The following is a 14783-nucleotide window of genomic DNA, read 5'->3' on the forward strand; positions in this document are numbered from 1 at the left end:
CTGTCCTTGTTTACAACGAATCAGCTGACGTTCTTAAGGCCGCGCTGAATTCTGGGACATGTAGTCCACCAAGTGGTGCTATGAATTGCTGCCTAAAGTACTGATCTGGGGATAGGAATATTTCTGAATTTTTGCAATCGTTTAACAAATATTTGTTAAATGATTGTCTACACTGCTACAAACGGTTTCATTTTATTAACAACGCTTATTCTACTTTGATGAGTACTGATTATTGTACTAGTCTTGAGAACTACATTCAAGTAATTACATAAAACTTCTGGTTTTAGTTTAAGATTAATATAACTTCTGTCTCTCCTACCACTGATCAGAATAACACATTCACTTCGCAAATAAAATCTCGAATTTCCTTTATTGTGTAATAAAGCAATCAGACACAAACAAAATCCTAATGAAATGACAACGAACAGCTTATATACAAACATAAAATAAGAAATTGGTAGAACTTTGTTTTGCACTCCAAAGATATTCAAAGGCTGAAAAGTGATAATGTAATACTTAAAAAGATGATGAAACAAAGTGTCACAATAGGCGCACAACATGACACTTTTCTAAAACACTAAAAACACAAAAAACAGGCTCACTTTGAATAATTAAAATAGCATTAGCAGAACAGAGATGGCGAAAATACTGCTGTAAATAACTTTTCTATATACACACAACGTAAAAATGAGGAGTTATTTCATGAACTGACTGACAACATTTACGATTGAACAAAAAACATGTGTAATCACGGATGCTGAACGTGTTAAATTGCACTCGGCAATAGCTTATACCAGTGAGGTTTCCCATGAGAAAGTCTATTCTAGCATTGGATATGGCAGTACCGGACAGGCTAGCACCGAGGGGTATCGCTACGGGAGAGTGCATTTTAGTCCAGCGCTGGTGAGGTTCATCATATTGGCAGAAAGAAATCAATTTGAACACGGATCGATTCACAAACCGCCGTATAGTCTATCAAACACTTGCGTGACTGAAGCTCTGCAGGTGTACCGTAGCGACGTGGCACGTCGTGGACCTCCACGCGTGTCTCTCTACTTCTACTTACTCACTACGCTCAGTTCATCGGGGGATTGATATTCTCCGACGTTGGAGACTAACCTTTACTGAACACCGTGAATATAAATCTGTCTGCGACTGACTTGAGTTTTGGAGGGGCTTGAAATCCGGGGCGTTAAGTGTGGAGGTGAATTATATAAAAATAATAAGACAATTTGGAAAATGGGCGGCAGAATAATTATGGCGGTTCGCTTCGTCCGCATAAACATATTAGCTGCCTTGTTGTTTATTCTGTCGCTGCAGAGTTATCTATGAGATTATTCAAGTGGGCACATGTAAAATATAAAAATATCTTTCTTTTCTTTTCATTATTTTATTTACATTTTTCCTTTTCTCCATCCCTTAAAAGAAACTAACATCATCTGGCTTCATCCCGTTCAGACCGGCCGCCCCTGGGAGGCTAAAGCAGCCAGCGCTTTAGTTCTTACTCCGCATGCCAGGGGCCCCAGACCCAGAGGCCCCTGAGACCCCTGGGACCCCTGGGACCCCTGGGACCCAAGAGCCCTCCTCACTAACGCCCCCCCCCCCCTCCTCAGAAGTCCGAGTCGGCGTCCATAAGCTCCGCCTCCATCAGATTGGTCCTAGAGTGGATGGGGCCCTGGCTCGGGACCCGGTGCCCCCCAGGGGCCACCACCGGCCGCCCGGGGGGCCGCAGGGTCCGGCCGGGCTGCCGCGGGGCCGGGGCCGCGAAGGGCCGACAGCGGGGCCCCCGCAGACCCAGGTCCTCGGGGGCGTCGCTGAGCTCCTCCAGGGGCCCGGGGGGGCGGTAGGGCGGGTAGGGGTGGGAGGGCCGGAAGTCCAGGTAGGAGCCCGGCAGGAGGTCCTCGTCGTCGTGGCGACGGGGCCGGCGCTGGTCCGGCCGCGCCCGCAGGTCAGCCACCAGGCTGGGGTGGCTTGGGAGCTGGGGCAGGCGGGGCACCGCGCTGGGGCCGAACTCGCGGCGCCGGTACCCCTGGTGGTCGGCCCCGGCCTCCTCCAGGGGCCCCGCCTCCTTCGGCCCCGCCCCCGCCCTCCGCCTCTTCTTCTTCTTCTTCTTGCGCTTGATCATCTCGGGGGAGATCTCCGCCTCCACCATCCACAGCTGGTTTCGCTCGTCCGCCGGCGGGACTGGGTTTTGGGGGGGGGGGGGGGGGTTAGTTACCACGACAACAGAGGCATAGCGGCGAAAGGCAAGCCGACCAAACGACAAACCGACAAACCGACACAATGCGAACGGAGAACACAAAGTTAACAAGTCCAGTCAGTTCTTTTCGCTCCGCCCTCAAAGGGGTAGTTAGGACATAGGGCCTGATTGCCAAGTTAGCCTTGGTGTTCTTTATCTTCACAGTTTTCAACACATTTCATTCAGTCCTTCTAGTTGCAGGGTTCGCTCGTGCTAGGCTAGCGCACGGCAACCGGCAATACTAGCCTGCTAATAAAAACAGTCTTACCCACTCCACAGTACACCCGAGGCAAATCAACTATAACGCCAGACTATAGATGTAAATGTCTGTGTTGATAGAATAATGTTAGAAATAAAACTAACCTTGCATCGCATGAATCATCACATTTTGAGGGACTACTTTCTCAGCAGCAGCGGAATTAAACCTAGGTATCAGTCCGCCGCTGCCGTAGCCTACTACCAGGAATATAACACTGCTGCTGAGACACAAGTCCCTCAAAATCCAATGCAATGCAAGGCTGGTTTTATTTCTAACATTATTCTATCAGCACAGACATTTACATCGACCGTCTGGCGTTATAGTTGATTTGCCTCGGGTGTACTGTGGAGTGGGTAAGAAGTTTTTATTAGCAGGCTAGTATTGCCGGTTGCCGTGCGCTAGCCTAGCACGATCAGACTCTGCAACTAGAAGGACTGAATGAAATGTGTTGAAAACTGTCTCCAATGATAAAGAACAAAATCATTCAGGTAAAAAAGCAAGACAGCCTTAGCAGGGACATTAAGGGACTACATATTAGACTATGGAGGTCTTGTTTGTAATTAGAAGTCATACATTTTGGGCTGTGTGTGTTATAGGGATCAGGAGAATGTTTCTGTATCGTTCAATTTGTGTGTTAACTGTGTACCTTTTCGTACCTGCCCTTTGAGCATGTGCAGATCTATTATATCCTAGTGTGTTCAATTCTCACAGAGCACACAGACGCACAGAGAGGCAAAGAGCAAAGCGTACACGCTATAGTGGAGGTGATGAATAAATTAAGTGTCCTCCGCTGAGGGGGCGGGGCCTATCTTGTCTTCAACTTGCGTGTAACAAGCGTGTGTGGCGTGTCCTACCGGGTGTTCCCGTGGGGGTCACGGAGATGTCCTGGGGCAAGATGGCGCCCCGTCTGGCCACCATCTTGGTGACGTGCTGGGCCCAAGCGGACGACATGTCATTGGACGGCTCGTTGAGGTCAAAGTTGATCCCAGCTGCAGACAGGGAGTAGGCGAACAAAGGAATACATAAACAAACGTTAATGTTCTGAATCGTCGTCTCTTAACCAATGAGCACGGACCAGATATGTTGCGCCACCTAGAACTAGTCGCTGAACAAGACTCACTTGTTCAGAGTTCACCTGGTCTCTGCTTAGCCCCCTCCCTTACCCCCCAGCCCCCCTTCTCTCCTAAAAACACTACATTTACGCACCTATTGTATGTTGTACATCCTGGCACTTAAAAACAGTAATTAGCATTGTGTAGCATCTTATTCTAGCTATCTTTGTTGTATACGGAGAATGGGTTGACCTAGCAATTGTTAGTGCTTGGGAGCTGTTTCTATGAACATCCTTACTGTACCGACAGCGATATATTGTTGTTTCTCTTTCTTCTGACAAATGTACTTATTGTAGATATTATGTAACTAGTCTATAGAAAACATAATATTTTGATTCAGTTCCCAAACATTGCTAGCTCACAACGATGCCGCCTGAGTTCTCTAAGGGGAGCCCGTTAGTTGGAGTGTGGCGCCCCCTGGTGGAGTTCTCTGAGTTAACACATAACGGTTAGCCCGTTAGTTTGAATGTGGCGCCCCCTGGAGGCAGCAGAACCCACCAACGGGCCCCTCGTGGGAGACTGTGTGCATGCTGAAGGACAGCTCCTTCTCGGGGTCTTTGTGGAGCTCCTTGCGCTTGGAGAAGGCCTTGGCGATCATGCGGCTCTTCTTGATCCTCTTGGGCTCGTCGTCGCTGCGGCCAATCACCCTGAGGCACACGGGGAGACAAAAACGGAGGCCATGTTTAGGATCGCTCAGGTGTTGGGATTCTTTCAAAACCGGTCAACCGATTAGTTAAGCTGAAGCGTCGTCAGACATTTTTTGCACCAGTTTTACATACACTTTACATATTATCACATCATTATGAGGTTTTGAAGGCGAAACATTAATACAATATATTTGCATTCATTGCATTTATAAACACAGAGTATAAAGGAAGGACCTTGAGACCACGCCCTCAGAGACCAGACTCAAACCAGTCACAGCCAGATCCCACCAAGCGTTTGACAGGTGGGGGAGGGGGGGCAGTGGGGGGTGTCTCACCTGCACCAGGTGCGTTTCCAGATGAGGATGGTGGCCTTGGTCCAGACCCAGGTGCTCATGGCGATGCCGGTGCCGAACATGGAGAACAGGTTGATCTTCTCCACCATCAGGCTGGGCCGGTTCTTGATGGTGCACTCTGGGGTCGGCTTGCTGGTCTTAGAGGCGATGGTGACGTTGGCCTCGCAGCTGGAGCAACAAAGGATTTATAACAATTTATGAGAATTGTTGTTATTGTAATGTTCTATTGTTCAAAAATTATATTTCTATAATATAGTTGTTATGTTCAGGTTATGTTTATTGTTAAATATTACATCTAAGGCCATGGAATTGAGGGATGTTCCGTTATGTAATTATATAGGAGGGCTAGCGTGTGTTAGCGCTGCATTAGCTGTGTCGCTAGCAGTTTTAGCTGTGGATTACAATCTCAGCAATCAAAGTTTGGATTAATCGTAGCTTGAGGGCATAACTGTTATATATATTTATAGTATTTATATATTATAAATATTAGAATAGTTTCTGATGTTATAATCTGCTAAACAACAGGACGTGATTGGTGTCGTATGTTTGAGCGGTTAAATAAAGGTTTGAGGGTTTGAACTCACAGCACGTATTCTCTGAAGCTGCGCTCCCACTCGGCCTGGTTGAAGAAGTCGTAGAAGTGGCAGCCGAAGGTGATGAAGACGAAGCCGAAAGCCAGGAACCCGAATATCCCTGAGGAGGAAGGAGGACACATCTCATGGGTAAGAAACTACTGTGAGTGGATTAATGTTGGGGGAATGGTGAACACATGAAGATCTGAGCTGAGACCCCGGGATGCAGGGGTTAATCTGGTGGTTCCCAACTGCTGGGTCACCAGAAAACTTGGGGTCGCCGATTCGCATATTGGGGTCAGGGAGGTTGCAGCATAATAATTTACAGCTTTTTGATGATATGTTTTGGATAAAGAATAAAAAAACTAATAGTTTTAAAAGTTAATCTGGATGTGTGTGGTGTGTGTAGAAATAGAAAATGGGACAAAAAAGTTGGGAACCACTCTGTGAATCTCTTTCCGACCCACAGGTCCCACTGGTCTGGGCTCTGTCTGCTGCTGTATCAGCAGTTGCTTTGCAACTCAGCCCAAAGCCCAGATCTGTTCCCAGATCTGCTATTCTTGTATTTGTACTTGACCCGCCCTTTTTTTTCCACTCAAGTGTTTCATTTCTAGAGGTCGTCTGGTGTGAGGATTTGTTGGCACGTACCGAGTCTCAGCATCGTCTCGTTGATCTTACTGGCGGCCTTCTCACTCAGCAGGCCCGGATGGTTGCTCTTGATTGAGAACAAGGTCATGACCCCTGGAAGAAAGGTTGCGCTGTTACTTGATTTGGTAAACTTGTAGACATCCAATTAAACGTTTTGTAGAAAAGAAACAGAAAAAAGTTTTTGCATTTCGCGTTGCATATATGGACACTTCCCCGAAAAGACAGTCTTGAAACTAAAAGTATTTGATTTTCATCTCAAAGCAAGGGAATATTGTGTCCTAACATTCAAACAGGTCCCAACATCAGGAGAATTCACTTAGCGGATGTAATTTAGGAGGGGAAGTGGATTAAAAGTCAAATATACAAAATAGCACAATTGATGAGGGTAAATTCACAATTTACCCTTATCTACCAACAGAACGCAATAGCCAGCAAAAGTGAAACCAAGTGTGTTCTGTTCATATTTTTACTTGACGAAGCAAACCAGTACAGAACAAGTATAACCAGTCCCCGCTTACCTCGGATCAGGAAGTAGCCCCCGACGACCAGCACTACGCCGATGGGTGCAAGAACGAATCCGGCACGGTAGTGGTAGTTCTTATAGCCCACGAAGCAGATACCGCTGACAGAGTCCCCATCCACCTGCAGGCGGGGAACAAGAAGTACTCCGCTTAACACATTTAATAAACACCTCAAACAGAGAGAATAGCGACCCCAATGAGGTAGCCTGGCTATTGCCAGACCAAGCTCAATCTACGACGGCAGCCTCCCCAGACCAAGCTCAATCTACGATTGAGCTTGGTCTGGGGAGGCCAAGCTCAATCTACGATTGAGCTTGGTCTGGGGAGGCTGCCGTCGTTTTCTTCAGCACAAGAGGCCTGATGGTGATCTACCCCGCAGTTCAAGAATCACAATAACAACTGCGTGATGGTTGCTGGGTATTATTATTATAACAATTTTTGGTCAAAAGATGGCAGACCTCAGATAAAGCTCTGTTTAACAGAGGGCCTCCTGGGATCTGGAGTTAAAAAAATCAGAATGGCGTTGCATCTTCGTAGTTCTCCTGACCAAACATCTTCAAACAACCAAGTTATTACTATTCTTATTACGACGAAGAGGACGCAATGATCCCCTCCCATTGTCTAGGTGGTCTTCCCTTCTCCCAGGGGGTCCTACCTCGGCGATGGCCAGGATGGCGACGGTGAGGACGAAAGGCACGGACCAGGTGATCATGTGGAAGTAGGAGGTGCGTCCGGTCAGCGGCTGCTGGGTGGTGCCCAGTGCCTTGAAGGAGGTGTGCCAGGCGTAGGTGAGCATCACGAACCAGATCACTCCCGACATCAGCGAGTAGTACACGATGATGAAGATGGTGACGCAGGAGAGAGTCTCTGAGGAGCTGGAGGAGGTGAAGGAGGAGGAAGAGGAGGGGGGGAGGATGAGGAGGGAGAGGATGAGGAGGGAGAGCAGAGAAGGAAAGAGAGGCGGAGGAGAAGGAGAAGGAGGAGGAATAGTTTGATTATAGTACCGCTAGAAAATCATATAGTGCATAGAGTGTGACACTTAACACCTAATGTAAAATCTACCAATTTTTCGATGCCTCACGACATACGTTTTCATAGCCGGTTGATCCAGTTACCGAGCGTAAACTACTCCACCCTAGTCCTGATTCACCACTTCCACCCACTGCCAACCACATCTGAGTCTGTTCTGACGTAAACACTGGGACTCCACCCCAGTACATTTGCATTTAGGGCATTTAGCAGATGCTTTTATCCAAAGCGGCTTACAACTGTTCACACACACATTCACACACCCACGGCGGATTCAACCACGCAAGGCGACAGCCAGCTTGTCGGGAGCAGTTAGCTTGAGGCGTCCTGCTCAGGGACCTTGACACTCGGCTAGGAGGAGCCGGGGATCGAACTAGCAACCTTCCGGTTACCATCCAACCCACTCCACTTCCTGAACTATGCGGACCCCAGACATCAGTAGATGCTCCGGAATAACGCGAGTGACTCTTTTTCTTACGAGGGTTCGCCGAGGCGCATGGTGTTGTCGCTCTTGCAGACGATCTCCTTGCGCGCGCCGTCCAGGAACTGGGCCAGCCAGCCGATACTGCCCACGAAGAAGCAGGCGTTGATGTAGAACAGGATGACTGCCGGGTAGCGGTTGGAGTTCTTCCAGTCGGCCAGGAACGTCGCCTGGCGGGGTGGGGGAAAACATGGACGATTTATTAGCGTCCCCGCAAATCCTTGACCGGTAGCGACGTGACTCAACGTTTACATAACTCAATGGTTAGACCTCTCCCTTGCAGTCAGACAACCCAGCATTCAGGCGACTCGACGGTCGGACAACTCAACAGTTTGACCACTCAACTAAGTGGTCGATATTTTAAGTAGTTTGGCGAATGCATTCCCATTCAATGCAGGAGCATTAGTGAAACATGAATTAAATCACTCTGCAGGTAAAACACAGAAGGGGAATTAATAACCGTGTAATAATAACAAGTAATAAGTCAATACATGTTAATAGGTAATTAATAATACCTGGTAATTAATAATACCTACAACTCCCACAATGCCCCCGGGAAGCTAACAGCTTCCCGGGGGCATTGTGGGAGTTGTAGTGGCGCTCACCAGGGTGTAATAAGTCAATACATGTTAATAGGTAATTAATAATACCTGGTAATTAATAATACCTGTCCCCGGGAGGCTGTTAGCTTCCCGGGGGCATCGTGGGAGGTGTAGAGGCGCTCACCAGGGTGAAGAAGGTGCAGAGCATGGTGATGGAGCCAAAGTAGGCGATGTAGGCGTGCATGTCAGTGTGCTCCTCCTCGGTGAACAGGGGGTTGTCACACTGGATCCCGCACCCCTCCACGTCCTTGTACCAGCTGGAAGTAGTGTCCGTCTTCACCAGCGGAGCCTCGCACTGACCGGACGTGTTGAACTTCAGCTTCTGCCCCTCGTTCTGAGGGGGACGGGGGGACGGGGGAGAAGGAGCTTTAACAACTGGAGCAGAATGAGCGTCTTTCTGTTGTGCTTCTCTGGTGGCCAGCGTGTGTGTGTGTGTATGTGTGTGTGTGTGTGTGTGTGTGTGTGTGTGTGTGTGTGTGTGTGTGTGTGTGTAGGCCTGGGTCTCTGAGTCTAGTGTGTGTGTGTGTGTGTGTGTGTGTGTGTGTGTGTGTGTGTGTGTGTGTGTGTGTGGTGTGTGTGTGTAGGCCTGGGTCTCTGGAGTCTAGTGTGTGTGTGTGTGTGTGTGTGTGTGTGTGTGTGTGTGTGTGTGTGTGTAGGCCTGGGTCTCTGAGTCTAGTGTGTGTGTGTGTGTGTGTGTGTGTGTGTGTGTGTGTGTGTGTGTAGGCCTGGGTCTCTGGAGTCTAGTGTGTGTGTGTGTGTGTGTGTGTGTGTGTGGTGTGTGTGTAGGCCTGGGTCTCTGAGTCTAGTGTGTGTGTGTGTGGTTTGTGTGTGTGTGTGTAGGCCTGGGTCTCTGGAGTCTAGTGTGTGTGTGTGTGTGTGTGTGTGTGTGTGTGTGTGTGTGTGTGTATTCATAGGTCTCTGTTATCCCTTTATAACACACAGTTTGAATAAACAAAAGACCTCGGATCAACGCACAGGAGCAGAACTAATGAAACACGTCATCACAGGGGGACCAATGAGAGACCGGATCATGAAACACGTCCTCACGGGGGGACCAATGAGAGACCGGATCATGAAACACGTCATCACGGGGGGACCAATGAGAGACCGGATCATGAAACACGTCCTCACGACGAGGGACCAATGAGAGACCGGATCATGAAACACGTCATCACGGGGGGACCAATGAGAGACCAGATCATGAAACACGTCATCACGGGGGACCAATGAGAGACCGGATCATGAAGCACGTCATCACGACGAGGGACCAATGAGAGACCGGATCATGAAACACGTCATCACGGGGGGACCAATGAGAGACCGGATCATGAAACACGTCATCACGGGGGACCAATGAGAGACCGGATCATGAAGCACGTCATCACGACGAGGGACCAATGAGAGACCGGATCATGAAACACGTCATCACGGGGGGACCAATGAGAGACCGGATCATGAAACAACGTCCTCATGACGAGGACCAGTGAGAGACCGGATCAGAAAGCAGCCGTACCGAGCAGCCGGCGGGGAAGTTGTGGTTCTCCTCACACTTGAGGAAGTCGGGCCAGCCCCTCTCCTGGTCCACGATGCTGCAGGGCCTCCTGGTGGCGAGGCAGACCGCCTGGCTGGGCAGCTCCACCAGGCCCTCCTCGCACTTGGGCATGTAGACAGCGCAGAGCAGGGGCCGGATCACCGACCAGCAGCGAGGCGCGTTCCGCAGACCTGGGGGTACGGTGGGGGGGGGGGACAGCGGAACAACGTGAGCGATGATTATGATACATGCGATTTATGCAGCACGTTTCCAGATAAACGGTGAATGGACTTTTACCCAAAGCGCTTTTGACAATACTGCCTCCGATTCACCCGTTCGTGCACACATTCACACACCGGCGGCGGCGTCAGCCACGCAAGGCGACCGCAAGATCGTCGGGAGCAGTTGGGGTGAGGTGCCTTGCTCAGGGACACCCCGACACTCGGCCGAGCGACATTGCGTTTACCGGCCGACCCGCTCTGCCTCATGAGCTACTGCTGCCCAAATACGTCCTAGGAAGCTTCACTGAGTGAACACAAAATATAATCATTGAATAAGAATGTTTGTTAGTGAAAAGATGGAAGGAGGACGGGGAGAGAGGAGCTGATTCGTTACTTAAGGTGCGGTGTAAGCACACAGTCACTTTGGGTTTCAGTTGGAAACACGTTGCATTCTCACAGTGTGTTGGTGAGTGGTTGTGGTTTCAAATGTGTAACGGTGCAGAGAAAGTTCAGTGGCTCGAACCCTGGTCATTTTGTCATTGGGACTTGAACCCAGGTAATTTTCTCTCTCTCTCTCTCTCTGGCTCTCTCTCTCAGAAAGTTGTCAAATGTGTGTAACGTGTTGAGAAAGGAGGTTCAGGCCATATATATATATTGAAGTTCCCTTTAAGTTCTCCTGCCAAATCAGGGCTTGACTTGACCTTTAACCTGGGGTGAGGGATCCTCCCTAGTGTTATGGCTAATATGGGAGCTAGCCTAATGTGGACACACTAGAGGGGTTCATCGTCAACAAGAGATGATTTGTTTTTTAAACAACACACACAGACCTCCTTTGGACCAGCTCCTATGCTGAAGGGCTCCTGAGCAGACACTCAAACCTTGACTAGATGCTGTCTAGTCAGACCGTTCGCTCTGATCTTTAACTTTCTCTGGACACGCACCAGAGGGTCAGTTGGTTGTATCCACGGCGACAATGTGTGTGTTTATAATCAGTAAAGTGTGCTTATGTTTACAATGGTGACTCTCCTCTCTCCCTCACACGCTATCTCCTCATCGACTCGATGACACCACTGCTTCCTGAAGGACTCTTCCGGATGGGAAACCGGGGGAGATCTGGTGTTTTATGACCCTGGCGACAACCTCCTCATCATCATTGACGATGATTGCATCCGCTTCCTAAAGACTAATTTAAATAATAGGCATCCGATTTACATTTTACGTTATGTGACATTATAACGTGTAGGTAATCATGACTTGTTATGCAAGTAGGCCTATACTGCAAATCTTTTTATTAATGAGAGATGCATGCGATACTGATTTATAAGGCCACAAATAAATGTTGTGGTTGTGGGGTCTACATTGCACAGGTTTAGTATAATTTCTGGACCAGCTTTGGAACGGGTTTGAAAATCTATATTTGCCCTCCATCGGACAGCAACAACTTCTCCACTGGAGGCTTACCGGACCACATGGTCAGCTTCTCGAAGGCTTCCTCTTGGGTCGTGGAGTCTTCGGCCAAGATGAGCGACGTGTGCGTGTAGGGCAGGGCCGAGCCCAGGCATGTGTTGTACCTCAGGACCTCACAGGTCGTCGTCTTCTTGCAGGGGTCGTCGAATACCGTCCCGTTTGGAGACAAAACGGCGTGAGAGGAGCCTAGGAGGGAGGCGGCCAGGGCGCACATCACCATTCCGAGCACTGCAACAATAGGGCTGCTACCCTGGGAGGACATCTTGGGGGTTTCAGACCTGCAACTTTGCACCCCGAGAAAAAAAAAAGACTTTTATTCTAGTGTTTTGTTATTCCGGCGCTGTAGGTCCTGTAAGGGATGGCTTGTTCTTCGGTCTCCAGATGTAATCCCAGATTTGATCCCAGGTCCCGCATTGTAAATAACTATTATCACGGATTCTTCGGAGCTCTGACGCGGTCTCCAACTCTTCTTTTCTCACCCAAAGATCCTCGGAAACGGATTCATGGTCGGATCCCGAGTATGTTCTACAGAAACACTACATTAAACATCAAACCCAAAAAGAAACGGTCGCTTTACGTAGTAATTCCACCGTTTGGAAGTTTTTTCTTTCCCTGCGCGTAAAAAGAAATCAGGCCGAGAAAAGTTGGAGGTTCGCCCTCCCCCACGTCGAAGGAGCGGACTGGAAAAGCTCAGACTGGGTGTAATATGACCCCCGCACCACCACCCACTTCCCACAAACTTTCCAGGAGGAATCCGAGCGATCCCGCATCGCTGCGGGGCTCCAGAGTCCAGACGCGCTGTTCGAGATGCGGGATAAAGTTTGGATTGAAGAGCGTTTCAAACAAAGTAGTATTGTGTCTCAGCCTGGTTGAGTGTCTGTCCGGTGCCCCACTGGTATGTGGGCCTACTGGTGGTGGTGGTGAGGGGGGGGGGGGGGGGGGGGGGGGGGGAGGGATCCAATCCCATCCCCCTCTTCGGGGGAAGAATGTGTGAATACCAAAACAATATCTAAGCCCACAGTTCAGGACCAGAAGGAATCTCACCTCACATAATCTCACTTCTGAGATGTGTGTGCCGGGATGGGGATGAGAGGGAGATGCTTTTAATCGTATTAATGATGTACACAATGACAATGACCGAGTCACTATAGTCCGTTTCAAATCACTATACTTCTAGCCTACATTATTGGAGTAAGGCCAGAAGTCGTTTTTATTTTTTTTCATACGGCCCTGAAGTCTTGAAATTAAAATACGTAAAAGTTGATTACGGGTATATAGGCCTAAAAAAAAAGGATTTACATTAAAAATACAAGTGACTTATGTGTCCGTTGGACGTTGAAAATAGCTGTTACTCTTGCGCTAAAAGGTAGGCCTCTATTTTCTGTGAAGGTAAATCTATGTCTGAGCTCCCAAAATGTGTTCACGTTGTCATTTCATCCTCTCATTCTCTGTGCAGCCCCTGTGTCGCTGTGGATGGCCGTGTTATTGTGACAGCGCACTTGGAAGTGTATCAGTTAGGCTGAGCACAATGCTCTGCTTCTCCTGTGTGTGTGTGTGTGTGTGTGTGTGTGTGTGTGTGTGTGTGTGTGTGTGTGTGTGTGTGTGTGTGTGTGTGTGGTGAGTCAGGACCACACACAGAGCAGCTCCTAGCGGCCCCCCTCACTGCAGCCCAGACAAACTACTCTCACTCTCCCTCCCCACCTACTCCCTTACTGCCACCCGCTCTCTCTGGAACACACACACACACACACACGGTCGTACAATCACTCACACACAAACACACACACACATGGTCGTACAATCACTCACACACAAACACACACACACACATGGTCGTACAATCACTCACACACAAACGGCCACACACTCACTCAGACACAAACACACACACACACACACGCACACACACACACCCACACACACTCACACACACACATACACACGTGTGTACACTCACAGAGACACACGGTCATACACTCACTTACACACACACACACACACACACACACATTTGGTCGTACACACACTCATACACACACACACACGGTCGTACACTCACACACATACACACACGGTCGTACACTCACTCACAAACACGATCGTACACACACACACACACACGGTCATACACTCACTCATACACACACACAGTCGTACACTCACACATACACACACACACACATGGTCATACACTCACTCACACAAAGGTTGTACACACACACCACACGGTCGTACACTCACACACACACACACACATGGTCTTGCACTCACTCACACACACACACACACACACGGTCTTGCACTCACTCACACACACACACACACACGGTCTTGCACTCACTCACACACACACAAACACGATCGTACACTCACTCACTCACACACACACACACACACACACACACACACACACACACACACACACACAAAGAGCAGTAAATAACGGTTTGTAATATTCATTCCATAATAGTTGGCACAATGAAAAATAGATCGTCATCTCTTGTCTTTCACACATGAGGACCGCTGGACTCCACCCACCAACCGGCCGAAGGTCCTAAGAGCGAAGCCCATTCGTTCTCACGTCGCGATTTCGCGGACGCTGCAGAAACGTTATCGATGTTCCGACCGGCGACTCAGATACGATCTCTGCTCCAGAACCCAGAACGATCCTCCTGAAAGACGCTGAAGTCCTGAAGTTCACAGTGTCATGTTTCAGTGTGTGTGTGTGTGTGTGTGTGTGTGTGTGTGTGTGTGTGTGTGTGTATGTGTGTGTTCTTCAGACCCTAATGTTGAGGCGATGGTTGGTTCATGTCCCCAAGTTGCTCAAGTATTTATTAATTTCAAGAAGGTAGGTTTGTTTCAAAGTCGAAAGCATATTTGTATTGTGTATTTTTTAATTACAATAAAGATCTGTCATTTAGCCGTTTATTCTGTGTTACGGTTATGCTTTAAAAATATATTTTCAAATAAAGCCTTATTTAATCTCCCATTAATCTGTAATATGATCTATGACATGCAAATTAATGAGGTTCAATGGGAACATTAATCTACATTAATCTCCATGACAAATCAAATTGTCAAACATAACAATATCCCAAATG

General features: G+C 48.6%; 1 protein-coding gene across 1 annotated transcript; it reads right to left on the minus strand.

Moving 5' to 3' along the window:
• Window positions 1–422: 422 nt before the first annotated feature.
• smo (smoothened, frizzled class receptor) lies at window positions 423–12355 on the minus strand. The gene is made up of 12 exons (XM_079734604.1): window positions 11677–12355; window positions 9977–10185; window positions 8588–8797; window positions 7859–8031; window positions 7007–7226; window positions 6349–6472; window positions 5831–5923; window positions 5195–5303; window positions 4593–4778; window positions 4109–4257; window positions 3353–3487; window positions 423–2184 (listed from the first exon to the last, which is right to left on the minus strand). The coding sequence occupies exons 1-12, from the start codon at window positions 11942–11944 to the stop codon at window positions 1610–1612; spliced, it is 2451 nt and encodes an 816-aa protein (XP_079590730.1). The 5' UTR covers window positions 11945–12355; the 3' UTR covers window positions 423–1609.
• Between the last annotated feature and the right edge of the window lie 2428 nt (window positions 12356–14783).

This window comes from Pollachius pollachius (assembly GCF_949987615.1).
Source record: "Pollachius pollachius genome assembly, chromosome: 4".
Taxonomy (NCBI): domain Eukaryota; kingdom Metazoa; phylum Chordata; class Actinopteri; order Gadiformes; family Gadidae; genus Pollachius; species Pollachius pollachius.

Coding starts and splice junctions, on each gene's coding strand:
- smo (XM_079734604.1), bottom strand. CDS start 11,944: ATGTCCTCCCAGGGTAGCAGCCCTATTGTTGCAGTGCTCGGAATGGTG. Junction 6,473..7,006: donor CCATCCTGGCCATCGCCGAG/GTAGGACCCCCT, acceptor CCCCGCCTGCAG/GTGGATGGGGACTCTGTCAG. Junction 4,779..5,194: donor AGCTTCAGAGAATACGTGCT/GTGAGTTCAAAC, acceptor TTGTTGCTCCAG/CTGCGAGGCCAACGTCACCA.